General features: G+C 53.2%; 2 protein-coding genes across 16 annotated transcripts; one reads left to right on the forward strand and one right to left on the reverse strand.

Moving 5' to 3' along the window:
* Window positions 1-1,358: 1,358 nt before the first annotated feature.
* LOC128801750 (serine/threonine-protein kinase PAK 3-like) lies at window positions 1,359-9,960 on the reverse strand. Of its 15 annotated transcripts, none has more exons than XM_053967848.1 (10): window positions 9,634-9,960; window positions 7,953-7,990; window positions 6,644-6,707; window positions 5,775-5,823; window positions 4,658-4,767; window positions 3,792-3,909; window positions 3,303-3,402; window positions 2,688-2,884; window positions 2,066-2,203; window positions 1,359-1,614 (listed from the first exon to the last, which is right to left on the reverse strand). In XM_053967848.1, exons 1-10 carry the CDS (start codon window positions 9,660-9,662, stop codon window positions 1,525-1,527), a joined length of 933 nt encoding a protein of 310 aa, XP_053823823.1. In that variant the 5' UTR covers window positions 9,663-9,960; the 3' UTR covers window positions 1,359-1,524. The 15 variants fall into 15 exon arrangements, 13 of the variants coding, with proteins under 13 accessions (XP_053823823.1, XP_053823819.1, XP_053823824.1 ...); XM_053967844.1 differs by having other exon boundaries at window positions 6,934-7,990; window positions 9,634-9,661; XM_053967849.1 differs by lacking the exon at window positions 9,634-9,960 and adding an exon at window positions 8,443-8,659.
* LOC128801757 (zinc finger protein 239-like) lies at window positions 8,669-17,107 on the forward strand. The gene is made up of 3 exons (XM_053967864.1): window positions 8,669-8,894; window positions 13,150-13,248; window positions 15,646-17,107. The coding sequence occupies exons 2-3, from the start codon at window positions 13,168-13,170 to the stop codon at window positions 16,672-16,674; spliced, it is 1,110 nt and encodes a 369-aa protein (XP_053823839.1). The 5' UTR covers window positions 8,669-8,894; window positions 13,150-13,167; the 3' UTR covers window positions 16,675-17,107.
* Window positions 17,108-17,561: the final 454 nt, after the last annotated feature.

Here is a 17,561-nt window from a genome sequence, read left to right on the forward strand (position 1 = left end):
ATCTATTCTTCTTATCTGGGACCAGTCCTCCACAGCTGGGGGATTGAGGCTCTGATGGTAGGCCCCTGGGTCTCCACACCAGTTCATCTTCCTTTTCCTTGTTTTCATTGCAGTCTCATTCTCCTCCGTCCAGATGAAGCTGTGGATTGATGATGGCTTGCAAGAAAATAAGGAATGAGCACCTTGGGTTTTGTGAGAAATAAGCCTTCCTCTTCAGAATTTTTTTAAGTTCCATAAGGGATAATTAGAGACAAATCAATAACAGCGGTGGGTGCTTGGCGATGACCAGAGGCATGCTGGTTAACCATAGCAACTCCTCTTACCTGCTTTTTCCATTGCATTGGTCAAATACATATGTATAAAGATTATACACATTCAAACATTTCTTTGAATTTGTTTACATGTTCCATGAATTCTTTAGATTGGTTCGACCCCTGACCTGCCTTTTTAGAGTACATGCAGGAATCGTGGATTGTTGTTTTGAGGGTTGTGTGTCACTTCCTCACAACAGCCCCCTGATCCCTGGTTTCAGCAGGCAACAGTTATTGACAGTCGAAGGATCACTGGCAGGGTCCTCATCACATCCGTTCCTTCAATGTTATCTGACCATGCAGACGGTTTTAGCTACTTCCACAAGTACTTTAAATCAACATTAGCTACAAATATCTCTGAGTTATTACTGTCTGTTAATTACAAAAATAAAAGCATTAGTTATTATTTCACAACTACAGCTACTTCTGCAAAAGTTAACATTATAATGCACAACACATAGCACCCACTTAAATATTTTGCAAAAGCCAAAACTATAACGTATGTTTTTCACACTGTCCACAAACTAAAATATCATCCATGAATTATGTTCTGAGGATATGAGCTACACAGGGGCCAGGGCATTGGCCACAAAAACCTGACAAATTATACTACAGCAAAAGCAGTTACAAGTGATTACAAACTGCGCTATATCAAAATCATTGTGATTAAGAATAATTTGAAGAAGTCAAGACATAATAGCAAAAGCCAACTACTACATAGTTATAACAAACTTTATTTTATTTATAACAAACCCAGGGCAGGTTTTTCCCTTGCATGGAGCACTTGGGCCTTCCCCAGTCCCCTTCTGCCCTCTGGCAGAGCCGGTGGCATTTTCCACCACACAGAGTTTGTAACCAAGAGTTGGGTGCAGCCGAGAAGGCTCCAAGCGCCTCCTTCCAGGCTGACTCTGCAGATGCCGAGGCTGCTCTGGGCTCTGCCAGGGCTCTGCTGGGGCTCAGCTCTGGGCGAGGCTGGGCCCACTCTCCCCTCACATTGCTCCGGGCAGCTGAGTCACAGAGGGAGAAGGAAGGGACACCTCAAGGGAGTTGAGTTTTAAGAGAGTTTTTATTCAAAAAAACTGCCATACCAAACAGGCTGTCATAAGAGCCATAACAAACAGGCTGTCCTAACTACCATAACCATAACTAGCACTACCATAACTAACTAGTTGTCCTAACTAATTCCTGTAACTAAAAGCTGTCCTCCACTGCTTCATCTCCTCCGCTGCTCCCTCAGTTGCTTTGCTGCGGTGATCAGAGGGGTCAGGCTGGAGAGAGGCTTGGCTGATGATAAAAATGGGTGCTGCCCAAGGGATAAAAAAGAAAGAAATGAACCGTCACTTTCCAGAGTAAATTTTCTCACAAGCTCCATGGCAACAGGACAAAGGGAAATGGTCTGAAACTCAGGAGAGGGAAGCGGGCTCAGATTAGCTCTAAGGCAGAATTTTTTAACCAGGAGAGTGGGGAAGCACTGACAGAAGGTGCCCAGAGATGTGGGAGGTGCCTCCTCCCTGGAAACATCCAAGCTCAGGTCAGGCAGGGCTCTGAGCCACCTGACCTGCTTGAAGATGGCCCTGCTTGTTGTGGGGCACCAGGTGAAGATGACCTCAAAAGGACCCTGCCAAGACAAAGCAGGCGAGGATTCTGCTTGCTTTGCGTGTGGAATGCAGCGAGACTGGAGACTCTCAGATGGGGCCCCACAAGAAGACCCCTCCCTGGTGCTGCTGCTTCCCCTGCAGCCACTTGGCATTCACCTGCAGCAGCTCCTGGGCAGACCAGCGCCGCTCCTCGTCCGGCTCCAGACTGCACTCGAGGAAGTCCCACAGCAGAGCCAACAGGCGCCTGGGCTCCTGCAGCTGCGGGGTCCCGTTCTGCTGGATCAGAGCACGGGCCTGCAGGAAAAAGCAAACTCAGCGCTCTGCCAGCTTCCTTCGCACCCACAAGCGCTAACATCGAGCCTGCAGGAAAAAGCAAACTCAGCGCTCTGCCAGCTTCCTTCGCACCCACAAGCGCTCACATCGAGCCCGGGTTCGCAGCCCCAGCTCCAGGGGCACTCTCCTCCCTGGCAGAGATGCTGCTCAGAGCTCATTTTTCTATGCCAACCAAAAAACCCAAACCCTGGTGCTGCCACAGCCATTGTAAAGAGCTGGTGCACTTGCTTCACATTTTCAGGTCATCCTCATGGCCAGAAGAGCTGCAACAACATAAATCCCAAAGCAAATTGTTGCTGGAGACTGCAGAATATTTGTTGGTGTTGAGGCTCGAGTCCTCTGGGAATTCCCTTCCCCATGGGCAGAAGCCTCCAGCTGCTGCTCCCAGTGCAGGGTCACCCTGTGCTCACAGGCCTCTGCAACCACTGCAGAATTTGCCTCTTACCATGGCCCTCGTTTCCTTGAAGTAAGGAGGTTCTCCTTCCACCATCTCGATGGTCACAATGCCAAAGGACCAGATGTCCACCTTGGGGCCATAAGGAGAACTGGTGACAACTTCTGGGGCCATCCAGTGAGCAGTGCCCACCATGGACCTGCGCTGGTCCTGCTCAGGGCTGAGCTGAGCGTAGAGGCCAAAATCAGCTGAGGACAGAAACAAACACTGTCAAAGGCAGCTGGAATGAGGAAACCGAGCACAAAGACTCCCCACTCTCAGTCTGAGAATGCAGTAGTGAAGTCAGCTGGAAAAGTCCTCAGGGCTGTAGCCAAGGACAGATGGAACTGGACCCTTAAAGAAACCCTCAGTTTTCGTGCAGCAGCTTTTACTGATTCCCTTGAAGCTTTAGATTCCAACTCCTGCCCCTCTGGAAGGGCCATACCCAGAGCAAAGGCACTCCTGACAGCCTGCTCCTCTCCTGAGCTCTCTGCAGGGGCAGCCGCTCTCAGCTGGCAGCAGGGGCCGGGCAGTGCCCCCAGCAGCCCTTGTGGGGCTCTGGCCGTCACTGGGAAGCAGCCCCACAGCCGCAGCCCGGGAGCGCCGTGCCTGGCCAGGAACACCCACCCAGCTTGACAGAGCCATCCATTCCCAGAAGGATGTTGGAGCTCTTCAGATCTCTGTGGATCACCGGGTTCCCATGGAGGAAATCCAGGCCCTGCAGACACTGAGAGAGAACAAGAAAGACGAGGGTAAAAACCAATGGCCGGAATATATCACACAAGAAAGGACAGTTTTGAATTCTGCCAGCAGCAACTTTGCTGTGACAGGCCAGGAGTGCACTGCAGACAAGCTCCAGGCAAACGGTTCAAGGCAAAGCTGAGAACAGCACATCAAATCCAAAACAGAGAGGACCACAACAGCAGGAAAGAGAACAAGAACAGAGTAGAAGTGCAGTGCTGCTGGCAGGCTGTTCACTGCAGAGGCTCTTTCTTCTCCAGCTCATAAAAACAACAGAGAAACAAAGCCCTGAGCATGGAGCCACTCCTGTTCTCACGCCCTGTTGGGAAGGACAATCGTGTCCAAGGCATGGCAGTCACAAGCAGGATCCCTCACCTCCTGATTGACAGCTACCATCTCTCCTTCAGCCATGTGTGTCTGTCTGAGAACGTCCTGCAAAGTTCCTCCATCCATGTATTCCATAACCAGCCAGAGATCTCCATCAACAAGGAAGCTGGAAGAGGAAAACAATGGCATGGAGACCAATGTGCAGTGCTCAATTCCCACATGGAAAAGCCTGGAGTTTTGTTTCCAGGTCGCTTGTCAGTGAGGACAGAATCAGATTGAAAGCCATTCCTGCCAGGCTGCACAGCCCTTGGAATCTGCACAGTCTAAAGGAGGAGACACCTGTGAGAAAGGAGAGGCCTTAGATGGCAAGCGGGTGAAAAATGCAGTTTAGCAACAGCCCAGATCAATGTGGAACCACAACACTGGCCCCCAGCTGGTTCAGCTTCTGAACTCATCAGTTCCACCATTCCCTCCAGAACAAGGCAACACAACTCCCAGGGTTATCCAGGGGAGGAGGCCGTGCAGCACTTGGGACAAAAAGGGTCAGGAAACCTTTCAGAAAGTCCCTTCAGAAACAGGCAAGGCCAGTGAAAATTGGCAAATGAGGCATTTCTGGAAACAAGAACCTGGTCTTCCTGGCATCCTGCAGCAATGGAAAAGGGCTGGGAAGAAGAAGGCAAGGGAAATCATTTCTGCTGTGGGTTATCAGCACTTGTTGTAAGACACAGAAAACAGGGTCAACTTGAAGGAAAACCAAACCAAAGCAACAAAAGCACATGGACAGAGTGAACTGCCAGGCTGTTGCTTTGGGAAGATATGGCTGGGTCAGGCATTTTCAAAACAGGCTACAGACTCCGGATGCCAGGAAAGGTTAAGGCAGGGCCCAGGCACGGGATAAGGCCTGAAGCACTCACCTGTCCAAAGAGTTGACAATGTTGGGGTTCTTCTTGTCCTTCAGGAGCAGGAGCTCATTCACAGCTCGTTCCCTGTTCTGCCCTCTGAGACTCATTTTCTTTATGGCCGCCTGAAGGGACATTGCAGACCTTTAACTGGAGGAGTCTGTGGCAGGAGGCTGCAGCAAACACGGAGCGAGTCTTTTTGGAGCGACGGAGCCGGGCTGTGCCGAACTGCCTTGGGATGGGACACCAGAGCTCAGCAAGTGCCATTCCCACAGCCCATTGCTCTGCTAGCTGGGGGCTGCTGACAGGACACATGGCCAGAGACATTTGGCCTTGCAAGCTCTGCAGAAATGGCCCCTCAGCTGTCAGCCTCCAAGCTCTAACAACATTCTCTTCACCTACAGTCTTCTCAAATGGCCTCAATACTCTTATTATTATTCAAACACATTTTGCAAGCAGGAGGTAATTCTGGTTCTGTGAAAACAGAGAAAAACAGCTGGGAACCCTTTAGCAATTCTATGAGATTTGGTCATGATTTCAGATGCAACTGCTCTGGTTGGGATTGCACAACAAAGCAAACACACACATCCATTGCTCAGGTGATCCCTGTCACAGGCTGTCACTGACCCCAGAACCAAATACAACTGCAGGGTTTAGGAGAGAGCTTTGCTCTGGACATCCATCTCCTCATTTCTCTCCCTCTCTCTCTGTGAACAGCTGCAGTGGAACTAAAACCCCAAATTGAGCCCGAGCAGAATCTCTCCCTAATTAGGCCTTGAGGTACCCTATGAGGATGAAAGGCAGGATAAAAAACCTGCTAAATAGTGTTCCTGTCTGAGGCTGGGGTGAAGATAAATTGGGCCTCAGTCTCCAGCACCTGATGCATTCACACATGAAGACCAAGCCAGCGTGTCCTGCTCTGACAGACACCGCTGCCCTCCTTGCATTCCTTTGGGCACTTCAGAAGGACCAAGTCTGTCCCAGCTGTGCTCTGCAGGCTGACACTGCTCTGCCTTCAGAGGAGCAGCCTGTGCAGAGAAGCTCTGCTGGCCCCCAAAGCTGCAGCCACAGCTCCCAGCAGAGGGGAAAGCCCTGGAGAGCTGCCAGACGTGCTGGGCGCGTTGACACCGACCTCTCCTCCTGTGGCCCTGTTGAGTCCTTTAGAAACGGTTCCGAAAGCCCTGGAGACAAAACAGCAGAGAAGAAAGAGGCAGCGCTTTAGGCCCTGGCAGTGAAAGCCAGCCCAGACAGGAGATCTCTGCTGCCTGCAGCGTTCACAAACACCTGGGTGCATCGACCCTTCCAACAACAGCGCAGCAGCCACCAGCCCTCTGCCATGCAAGGTGTGCAAGAGAAAACTGAGACCCAACACAAAGGAATTGGGCTGGAGCAAATCCCAAATGTCCACGCTGAACTGCTTTAGTTCAAAGCCTAGGGTGAGCAATGGGTGTCTAAAGAACAGGAAATGAATGCATTTCATTCTTTTCCATTTCCTGCCTAAGACCTGCAGGATCCACAGGGGCCCTGCCATCAGGCAGGTGATGCATTTTCCCCCAGAGTGCATCAGCTCTGTGTCTGTTACTGAATGTAAGTGCTCTACTATGCATGCTAGAATAGAGCACTTATTAGTTCATCTCTGGTTTCTGTTTCTAAACCATTAGGTTGTTAATCCTTACAGGAGGATATTTTTTAAAACAAAATATTTGAAAGAAATCTTCTTGAGAACGGGTATCTCACAGTCACCAGATGGTGAGTTGCTCTTTTAGGCAATCCAATACCAGGGATAGAAGATCTTCCAGGTCCTGCTCCTTGCTGCAGGCAGGGCACTTCCAGCCTTGAGGGCTTTGATGGTGCCTTCTGAGCACAGTTATCAATTCTGATCAGGACTGAGAGACAGCAGGATGGTACCCCAGTGTCTGGAGCTCTCCTGACTTCTCACTTGATCCTGCACCAGCACAACACCTGGGCCTGCCTGTGCAGAAGTAACTGCCGTGCACTTACCCTTGGCCAATCTGCTCCACTTCCAGGTATTTCTCGGCAGGCTCCGCCAGGCTCATGCTGTTCCCTGAAAGAAACCACGTGGAAGACGCTCCCTCCCAGAGTGAGACCCCGCCTTGCAGCAGAGCCAGAATGCAGCCCCCCTCCCTGGGGCCGTCAGCCCCTTGGTCTCAGCTGGGGAAGGACAATCAATGGCCCTGGGACATTCAGCTGCAGAGCAACACTGGGTGCAGCTGATGCCGAGACACACACACAGCAGCCTGCTCTGGCACACAGGAACAGAGCAGACGTACTCAGCTGCATCAGGCACCACTCCCCTCTCCCCTCTGGCTGCAGGGCTGTGCTGCTGTCAGCAAGTTCAGCCCAGGATCCCACAGCAGAGGGAGGTTCAGTGTCCTCTTCCCAAGCCCAGGGAGGTTCCTCATCCTCTTCCCAAAACACTGCAGGTTCTCCGTCCTCTTCCCAAAACGCTGCAGGTTCGCCATCATCTTTCCAAGCCAGGGGACATTCACTGTCCACTTCCCATGCTGGGAGATGTCCATCCTCCTCTTCCCAAGCCACAGGATGTCCTCTGTCCTCATCCCACACCGGGAGATGTCCATCATCCTCATCCAACATGATGGGAGCTTGGCCATCCTCGTCCCACACCAGGGGACATTAACTGTCCTCGTCCCACGCCAGGAGATGTCCACTGTCCTTGTCCCCCACCATGGGAGCCTCGCCGTTGTATTCCCACACCACGGGATGTTCGCCCTCGTCTCCCAGAACAGCGGGAAGTTCACCCTCATCTCCCGGCACTGAGGGAAGTTCACCATCGTCCCCCAGAACAGCAGGAAGCTCACTGCTGTGTTCCTCCTCTTTGGCCTCCTCTTTGGAAGCAGAAGGAGCCAGAGGAGGTGCTGGTGCTGCTTTTGTGCCCTGTGGACAGATGGCAGCGTGAGGGATGGGAAGTTCTGTCTCAGTTATCACCTTCTTTATCCTCAGCTGCACATCCTGCTGCACTAAGCAGAAATTGGGTTCAGAGCTGTTCAAATTAACAATGGGCTAAAGTCAACATTGCCACTTATTGTTGGGAATTCGATATTCCACCATGGCTAAAGCCAGCGAGCAATCCTCTGCCTGCAAAACCAGACGTGCAGCTCTTCAAAAGCTCTTCAGCAGAAAAGGAGAAAACTGCCAGGGATCCCTTTGCTGCTGCAAGGACACTGACAGGAACTTCACTTCCAACTCCCAGGCTGGCACTTGGCTGCCACATGCTGAGCTCACAACTTGCTGCACAATTCCAAACACCAAAGGTTCCTTTCCCACTCACTGAAGGAGGAGCTGCTCGGGATCCACACATGAGGTGCCCTGCAAGGGAAGAGGGAACATGAACCAGATGCTGTCAGGAAAAAAACTGCCTGTGGTGGGAAATGCCACGGAGCAAGGCAACCCCGAGAGAGCATTTTGCTTTCACAGCATCCCTCCAGGAGCTACAGTCCCTTCATACAGCAAGAGAACAGCACAAAATACTGGGCTGGGTCAGTTCTTGGCTGCACCAGCAAACAGAGGGAGTTCCAGGCTCTGCTGCCACAGACTCCCCGCTTGAGGGAACAGAACCCCCCAGGGCTCATTGCAAATGCTGTGCACGCCCCGCTGGCTGCAGACACCCGCTTTTTCAGCTGCAGCTACTGGCAGGAGCTCTCCCAAACCAATGGTGTCTTCATGGCAATTTGGTTACAAAGTCAACTCAGTTCCAGAAGAGAAACAGAAAGCACACAGCAAGCCCAAAGCCACAGCACTGAGGGAAAACCTCGACTTACATGCTAAGTGGGTTAAAAAATACCCCAAATACGCCACAGAGTACAGCGTGCAAACTGCAGCAACCACGTGCTGGATCATTTTGGCTGCGCTGCACACGTCTGCTGACTGTAGCCCTGCAAGCACAGAAGGAGACCCGTCAGAGGTGGGCTGGCTGCTGAGAATGCCTCGGGCAGGAGGATCCTCCGGCAACGAGCAGTGCCCACAGCCACTCTGGACACTGAGGCCTCCGTGTCCCACAGCAACAGGAACACCACGGGGACGTGGCAGTGTTCCTGTGACATCACAGCAGCAGCTCACGCAGAAACCGCCTGGGAGGTTCTCCTGTGTCACAAAGGAGCACAAGGAACCCTCCCTGGGCACAGCCTATGGCCCAAAGGATCCAAAAGGAACTCTGAAAATGCAGCAAACAAGGACACCCGATAGCCCAGCCTGAACACTGAGGAGGAACAAGGTCGGGACCAAAGCAAAGGAAACATGACCTTTAGGCACTGATAGTTCTGACTAAAACCAGCAAGCCGTGTTCCATCTGGGATCTTGTTCTCATTCTAAAAACAAGCAAGGTTCTCCACTCTAAATACACAGAAGGCAGGAACTGGGGAGGTGATGGGATTAGGAAGGAGGAGGAGGAGGGAGAGAGGAAAAGGAGGAGCAGGAAGAGCAGGAGCAGCAGCAGGAAAAGAAGGAGAAACAGTGACGGTGTTTGATAAGGGATCTTTCCTGGTCCTTAGCTCAATTTCTGAACCCTGGTTAAATTTTATCTGCTCTGTCCAGGCTTGGAGGGCAGTGAGAGAGCAGCTTTGGTGGGTGCCTGGCATCGGGCCAGCGTCACCCCACTACAATGGGACATGCCTCATGTGGCCTCGTGTTGCTGTTGCTTTTGCCTTTCCTAGGATTTTCTCTTTTGCATTAAATGTTTGTGAAGTGCCCCCGGTGTCCCTCGTGTTCCCTTGGCGCCGGCAGCCCCGTCCCTTCCCCTGCTCGCCCTGCCACGTTCCATCCTGGCTGGAGGAGCCTTGGAGCTGCCGTGGGGGCCGTGGGGCTGCCCCGAGGGCTGTGCCGCGAGCCGGGGCCCCTTCCCAGAGCTCCCAGTGTGCCCATGGAGCCTGGAGCAGCCAGCGAGGGCTTCAGCTGGGGCGGCAGAGAGGCGCTGCTGGGGGGTGCCACCACAGTTCGTTTTGGTTGGTTCTTACCAGCCCGGGGAAAAAAACATTTTTGTCATTTTCTGCCAGAAATCTCTCCACTCCTGCACTCAGCCGAAGGGGTTTGGGCCGTTTTTCCCTTTTTAGGGGAAATCCAAGCGATGCACTGATGCTCCTAATTAGGGGTAGGAGAAGTGAGGCTCGTGGGCTTGCCGCAGAGGCGGAGGCAGCGAAGGCGCAGGGCCGGGAAAGCCGTGTCGGGAGGTGCGGAGAAGTTTGTTTGTGTTTGCGCTGGATGCCGGCCCGGGCCCGGGCCCGTTCCAGGGCTGTTCCTCAGCTGTGGCTTTGCCCTCGCACAGCCCGGGGGGCCCTGAGAGCGCGGGGCGAGGCGGTGCCGTGCGCAGAGCCCGCCCCTCGCTGCGATTGGCCGGCTGTGCCGTCAGTCGTGGTTGTGGCGCGCTGATTGGTGAGAGCGGGGCGAAGCACGGCCCCGCTGGCGGCCTGAGGGCGGCCCTGGCTGGGCAGCGGCGCCATTGGCGGAGCGTCTGTGCGGGCCCGGGAGCGGCGGCAGCGGCCGGAGGCCGGGGAGGCGGCATTGGCGGAGCTGGGAGGCGGCCCCGGCGCAGGTGGGAGCCGCGCTGGGTTCTGCGGGGGCTCGGGGCTCGCTGCGGGCGGAGGGGGCGGCAGGGGGCTGCGGCGGCTTGCTTGTGCCGTGTCCGGCCCGTGGTGGCCCTGGGCCGAGGGCGCTGCGGGAGCGGCTGTCCGCGCTCTCCTTCCCGCCGCTGCCTGGGCAGGAGCCGCTGCCGGAGCAGCGCTGCCTCGTCCCGCTTGCTGTGGGTAGGACAGAGGTGGCTGCCCCGTCGCCGGGAGAGTGCGAGGAAATTCACGTCGCCGGAGGTTTCTGTGCCCAGAGGAGACCGAGGAGTCCTGTAAAAGTGACTTTATTGCTGAGCAGAGGGAGAGGCCGTGGGGCATTTGCCGTGCGGTCTCTCCCATTGTTGTAGTACTCAGCTTCCTTTTTATGCTCCTTTTCCCGGCCGCATCTCCCTCTGCATTTGCCCACTGGCTGAGGGACTTGGAAGCTTCAGACTTCCCGATGCGCCTGCTGCCTGTCCTCGTTAATATGCACCCCTCCTTGTGTATAACATCCATGGCTCTGTTAAGTCCTTGTTCTTCTCGAAGTTCAGGGATTTAGCGGACTTTGTCTGAGCAGCTGTCTGGGTCAATTAGTAACATTTACTGAAACTGATGGTTTTTCCCATTACTTCCTTCTCTACAAGTTCCTGGCCCTATCTCCAAGCAGATTCACTCGTTGACTCATTTTTTTCTTCCTGGGTCGTCTTTGGTTTTGGGATTATTCTCAGTGATCTCATTCCCTGTCCTTTTGCAGCCGTTTCTGGATCAGGAGGCCTGGCTGCCACCTGCATCCCCTCGCTTACCTGCTGAATGAGCTGCACTCTTGACGTGTCGAGCATGGTAAAAAGATGAGAGTTGCTGTAGCAAGTAAGAGGAGAAAACAGCATTCATTTAACCGATGGTGTGCCAGGGAACCACAAAACCCTGGGGTTTGCCCTGCTGTGGAGCCCTGGCTGCTGCTGCGCTGCCTTCAGTGCAGGCTCAGTGGGGGCCTCCCATCCTCCTGCTGCAAGTGGGAAGTGCAAATCTCCGGGGCTTCAGAGCCCTGGAGCCGAGGCTGAGGGGTCCCCCGTGTTCAGCTGTGCTGGCGGCTGTTTCTGGCCTCAGGGCCACTTGGCATGGGCCATGCCACTTGGCCACCAGTGGTGCTGCTTTGCAGTCCTTAGGCAGGGCCCGATGTCCTGCTTGGATGTTGGGAACAGCAAAGTGCCAAGGCAGGCTCTGTGCCAGCCCAGCTTCCTGTGGCAGAGATTTCACAAGAGACAGGATTCTGGCCACAGACTGCTTTAACTGTACATCCCTTATGTCCAGCCTGCACTAGGTGGAGAATTACCAGGGTAAAGAATTCCCAAGGTGAATTCTAAAGGGAGATAATTGAATATCTGCCCTGGGTCTGGTTCTTACTCTTGCCAAAGCCAACGGCAAAAGCTTGTATCCATGGCATCTTGGTTTCTCTCCCCAGCTTCCAGTGGTGTTTCTTTATTTCCCCATTCGTTCTTTCTACCAACCTGAGCTCTGGGGGTGCTGGGGTTATGTAGGTCCGTTTGTATTCCTAAAGCTGCCATAACCCCCTGGAGGATCTTTCCTGTAAAATGTGTTCTGCTGTCTGAGTCTGTTGCTTCCACAATCCCTTCTCTTGGAATTATTTCTTTTAGAAATACCTTAATGAGTGATCCAGTGGTTGCTGAGCAATCAGAATTGCTTTTGCCACCCTGTTGGGTGACATGGTGTCACCAGAAGATATTGAAGCCTTCCTGCTCAGGGCATTTCAGTGCCAGGCTCTTACAAGCACACACAGCTGCGCTGGTTGAGCTGACCATGGGGCGGTAACCTGCACTTTGTCTGATTCCCTTTCCTTGCTAATTGCATGCCCTGTAACTCTTTTCTCTTCAGCTGCCCTTGAAGAGCCATCCACAAACACATTTTCTCCCTCAGGTCAGGAAATGTCTCATGAATCTCTCCCAGTCTGGCTCTGGAGCTCTGTCACTTGAATGCAGTCCTGGATTTCTTCCCAGCCCTTCTCCCGGCTGTTCAAACAGGAGGCTGGGTTAAACCCTTCCCCTGCTCTCAGTTCAGAATCCTCCTGTGCCACTGAACAAGTTTCATAGTGTAATAACCGAGCACTGCTCATCCATTTAGAGGCTCTTTTGGTTATCAAAGCTTTAACTTGATGCCAGACTTGAACAATAAGAGATGCTCCTGCCTGTCAATTTTCAGGCCTTAGTTTCCATGAAAGCTGTGTCCGCACAATTCTGCAGACAATGAGGCCACTCTGGCCACTGGGTTAAACATTTTAGCCCAAGAATTCCTTTGGCTTCGCCCTGTTTAACATCCAACTATAATTCAAATTCTTTTTCCCCGTCTAGGAGGGCCAGGGCAGGAGCCTCAGTTTATCTGCTTTTTAACACTTGAAAATTCTGTGTTTCCTCCTTGTGTCCATCGATCCAGTTTCTTGACTGGCAGGATAGGAGTGTTGCAGGGAGACGTCCCTGGGTCCAAAAGCCCTGCCTTTAACAGGGACTCAGTAATAGGCTGTAACCCCTTCGTTCTATCCCCTGGAACAGGGTTTTGCTTTTAGACACCACTTGTCCTTGTTGCTTAAAAGTAATTTGGAGAGGCTCCATATCAAATTTTCATAATTCCCTGGGGCTGCCCACACTTCAGGGTTCACTCCAGCATAGGCCTTGCCAGACATTTGACACAGAGGTACAGCAGAAATAGCCTCTGTATCACCCTTTACAATATTAAAATCCAGCCATCAAATTCCTTCCTAAATTGTATATTAGAATCACAGTGAGAAGAAAATGAAATTAATTTATTTCAAACCTATCCTGCACAGCTCCTAATAGTGGTTGATCAAATCATACCAGCTTGGCTTTCCCATTTATTCCCTTAATAATTAAAGTATTCCTTTACTATTTTTCCTTTTAGGTCTAAGATTGAGAGTGAATGGAGAGGCCCCTGTGTCCATCAGGAGAGGCCTCCTCTCGATGCAGAACCACCCTGAATGTTCTCCAGGGCTCCAGTGTGGTGCCCTGGTGGGATGGGAGCTGTGACACCCCTGACAATCCATGTCCATCCAGGGGTGGACTTGCTCCTCCTGAGGGTGCTGCTGTCTCTGTTTCCAGTGTCCCTGTGCCCTGCAGCTGGGGCCCTGATTCCTTGCCAGGGGCTGTTTGGGTGGGTTCTCCCCTGCCCAGGAGGGCAATGCCTCTGCCAGGTGCTTGTGGCTGACCCCGTCCCCTGGGTGCTGGTGCCCCCTTGGGCCCTGGGGTTGATCCCTGAGGGGCTGTAGGAACTGTGCCATGGCCTTTGCCTTCAGCTTGGCCTTTGGCTCATCCCTTCTTGCATTCAGCTGCTGTGCCTTTGTGCCCAAGTGCTCCAGGGCCTCCTTCTGCCACTCCTGCAGCCTCGTTCACTGCCTGTGTGTGCTCATCCTCTGACAGCTGCTGAGCTTTTTGCAAAATCTCCCGTGGCCCAATCTTTGACTGGGCCACCAGTGACACAAACCAAATCCTTAAAAGAAAATCCTGATAGTTCCACCTATAATCCACATTTCCCAGATGTTCCTTTGTCCTCCTCTGCCGCGTCCCGTCCCAACTTCGCAAGAGCAGATCTCTTGCTAGCCCCGGCTAGCTCTTTCTGGGGCGAGAAGGGCAGCGAGAGGCACTCCCTTCTGAACCCAGCTGGGCTTTAGAGAGTGTATATTAGAGAGTGCCTTCGTGGGTCTGAGGACACTGCTGATCCCACCAGCAAGGAAGGAGGCAACACTCTTCTGGGGGTAGGTCCAAAATTTATTGTGACTCCGAGGAGAGCGCCAGAGCCCAACAGCACTCAAAGAGGTCCCAGAAGATAGTGAGCTCTGAGGCTCGAACAGGCCCTGATATAGGGTGGGTGGGGAAACCCGATCAACCAATGGGAGAAGACATGGGCGTGGCCCTCTGAGGGAAGGACAGCCGAGGTATCCATTTAGCAGGGAGGAGGGGAGGGACCCCAGGCCATTGTCCAGTCACCCAGCGACCCTGGCAGAAGCTTCCAGACAGAGGGGGAGGATGGACAAGTCACCTGGGCGGGGTCAGGGGCATGAGTCAGGGTTTTGGGGATTGATGGATGTAATTTTATTCATAAAAAATCTGAGTGGCCTTGGGGCATTGTCCCTGGGGTTCTCCAGTTGTTGAAAGAGAGAGCCTCCTTATTATCCTGATTTTCACAGCCACATCTCCCTTTCCCCATTGGCTGAAGTACTTGAGTGGTAAAGTCTTCCCAATCCTCCTACTACACACCCCCTTAATATGCTCCTCACTATATAGCAGATTTTATTCATGGCTCTGTTAAGTCTTTGTTGTTCTTCTCAAAGTTCATGAATTGCGCAGGACCTTGGCTGAGCAGCAGTCTGTGTCATCAATTAATAACATTTTCCGAAACTGATGGCTTCTCCTGACATTTCCTTATGTACAGGTCCCTGGCCCTATCTCCAGTCAGATTCACAACATCTGTTTGTAAAGACACTTTCCTCTTGTTCCTTTCATGGGGGTCCCCCGTTTGCGGGAGATCCCCCCTGGAGCAGGGTGTCCCCTCTTTGCTGCAGCCCCAGCCCTCAGGCAGAGCTCAGCCAATCAGAGCACATGGCGCTGATGACTCACCAGTTGCCAGGCAGAGTCGCAGGTCCCAGTGTTCCCCCCTGCGACCCCCCTCAGTTCCATTGTCCCCTGCTAGGGGAATCTGGGGAGGTGGGAGTGGGGCAGCACCAAGGCCGGGCCCCCCCGCGCTGTCCTAGCGGGAGCAGCTGCAGTGGGGACCAAGTGTGGGCGGAAGTGGCCCAGCTCTGTCCCAGCCTGACCTGCCCCAGCCCCATCCCTGCCCCTGCGCTGGGTGCTGAGCTTGGGGGCAGGACAAGAAGGGAAGGAGAAGCAGGCTTGAAGAACAAAATGGTCAAACGATGGACATTGGAAGAGAAGGAGGAATAGCAGGAGGAAGAGGAGTGTGAGGAAGAGCAGAGACACAGGAGGAGGAGGAGGAGCAGAAACAGGAAGCAGCACATGGTTCCACCCCTCCCTGTATCTGCAGCCTCCCCCCAGCCATAGGAGCGCTGCTCCCCCCACGTGCAGCAGGTGACTGTGGAGGCGGATCCACGATTTTCACGGGGGTGAATCTTGGTGTTTCTGAGCTTTCTTGGGCTAAATGTTGGCGTTTTGTTTTTTTTAATGGGATTTGAATCTTTACCTTTTGGAGGGGGTTTTTGCTGAGTTGTGATGTTTGGGGAGTTTTTGATCTGTGTCTTGAAGTTTGGAGGATTTTTTGGGCTGAATCTTGGTGTTTTGGAGGTTCTTACAGACACAGGATTCCCAATGACTTCCTTAGATGAACTTGGGCAAGGAGGAAGTCCCAGTCCAACACGCTCTCCTCTTGTTTTTTCCCCCAAACCAGGATTTTTCATTTCCAGGGTGTGGCCAGATGGAGGAGGATGAGGAGGAGGAAAAGCCCCGGAGATCGTGCACAGAGAGTGGCTGCAAACCCAGCCCAGGGAGTTGCAGGGAGGAAAGAGGCCCCCTGAGCCAGGAAGGTGGCCAGAGATCCAGCCAGAGCTCAGAGCTGGTGGAGAAGCCTCATGGCGGGGAGAAGCCCCACAAGTGCTTGGAATGTGGGCAGGGTTTCAGCCGGAGCTCCCACCTGATCCAGCACCAGGTGATCCACACTGGAGAACGGCCCTATGAGTGTGGGGAATGTGGGAAGCGTTTCAGCTGGAGCTCCAGCCTGATCCGGCACCAGAGGATCCACACTGGGAAACGGCCCTACGAGTGTGGAGAGTGTGGGAAGAGCTTCAGAGACAGCTCTGACCTGAACCGGCACCAGAGGATCCACACTGGGGAAAAGCTCTATGGGTGTGTGGAGTGTGGGAAGAGCTTCACAGTCAGCTCTGGACTGATCCAGCACCAAAGGATCCACACTGGGGAACGGCCCTATGAGTGTGGGGAGTGTGGGCAGGGTTTCAGCCGGAACTCCCACCTGATCCAGCACCAGAGGATCCACACTGGGGAACGGCCCTACGAGTGTGGGAAATGTGGGAAAAGCTTCAGGCAGTACTCTAGCCTGATCCAGCACCAGGTGATCCACACTGGGGAACGGCCCTACACCTGCTTTGAATGTGGGAAGAGCTTTGGTTGGAGCTCTGAACTGAGAACCCACCAGCGCATCCACACTGGGGAGAGGCCCTATGAGTGTCCCCAGTGTGGGAAAAGGTTTCAAAGGAGCTCCGATCTCCTCCTACATGAACGGATTCACACAGAGGAGAGGCCCTTCCGCTGCCCTGACTGTGGGAAGGGCTTCAAGCACAACTCTAGCCTCACCATCCACCAGCGCATCCACAGTGGGGAGAGGCCCTACGAGTGTGGGGAGTGTGGGAAGAGCTTCTCCATGAGCTCAACCTTAACCCAACACCAACGGAGGCACCACTAAGGGAAGCCCTGTGAGTGCCCCAAGTGCGGGAAGAGCTTTGTACGCTCCTCCCAACTCCATCTTTAATGGGAGGATCTGTGTTGGATGATCCCTAGTGACCACCATTGGGCAGAGCCCTGTTGCCCCCTCATTGGGAATAAAACAGAGAGTAAAACAATGGAGCTGGTAAAGGGACCTGATATCTGAGGCCTGACTGAGCAGAAACTATGGGAGACACAGACACAGTTTAAATCTCCCTGGGCAAGAAGTGACCAGTCAACCTGTTGTGAGACTTTGTGATAAGATAATGTTCCCAGGTGATGTGATGTCATGAAGAATGTGTAACCAATGGGAAATTGTTACCAAAACTAGAGCCCTATATAAGCACCATACAAGTAAAACCCTATATAAACACCTGGTACACTCAATAAAATTTACTTCTGATCTAAACTCAGATATCCCTGTCTCTCCATCATCAATAACCCCTGTTCTGGGTGATCCCTGTTGGGTGTGGGGAACGTGCTGGAGAGATTTCTTTCCCTTCTCCTTGTGCTGCTGTGATTTGGTTGGTAATAAATTCCCTCCCTGTGCCCAGGCTGGGTCTGTTGTCCCCCTGTCGGTGCTCGGGATGGGATTGCTCCTGTTCCTTTTCTCAACTCCCAGGCCTCTTCTCAGCTAATCCGAGAATGAGATGAACAAGAATCAGCCAATCCGAGAGAGCGGGGCTGATGACTCACCAGTTGCCGGGCCGACCCGCAGCACCCAGTGTTCCCCACCTGGACCCCACCCTCCCTGCCCAATCTCGGCCCACCCGCGGGGTCCCCCCAAGTCCCTCCCCACTGCCCCCCATAAACTGGACTGGGTTTAACTGGGAAGTGTTATGAATGGGGTTCCATATATCAAATTTT

This window comes from Vidua chalybeata, chromosome 31, assembly GCF_026979565.1.
Source record: "Vidua chalybeata isolate OUT-0048 chromosome 31, bVidCha1 merged haplotype, whole genome shotgun sequence".
Lineage (NCBI taxonomy): Eukaryota > Metazoa > Chordata > Aves > Passeriformes > Viduidae > Vidua > Vidua chalybeata.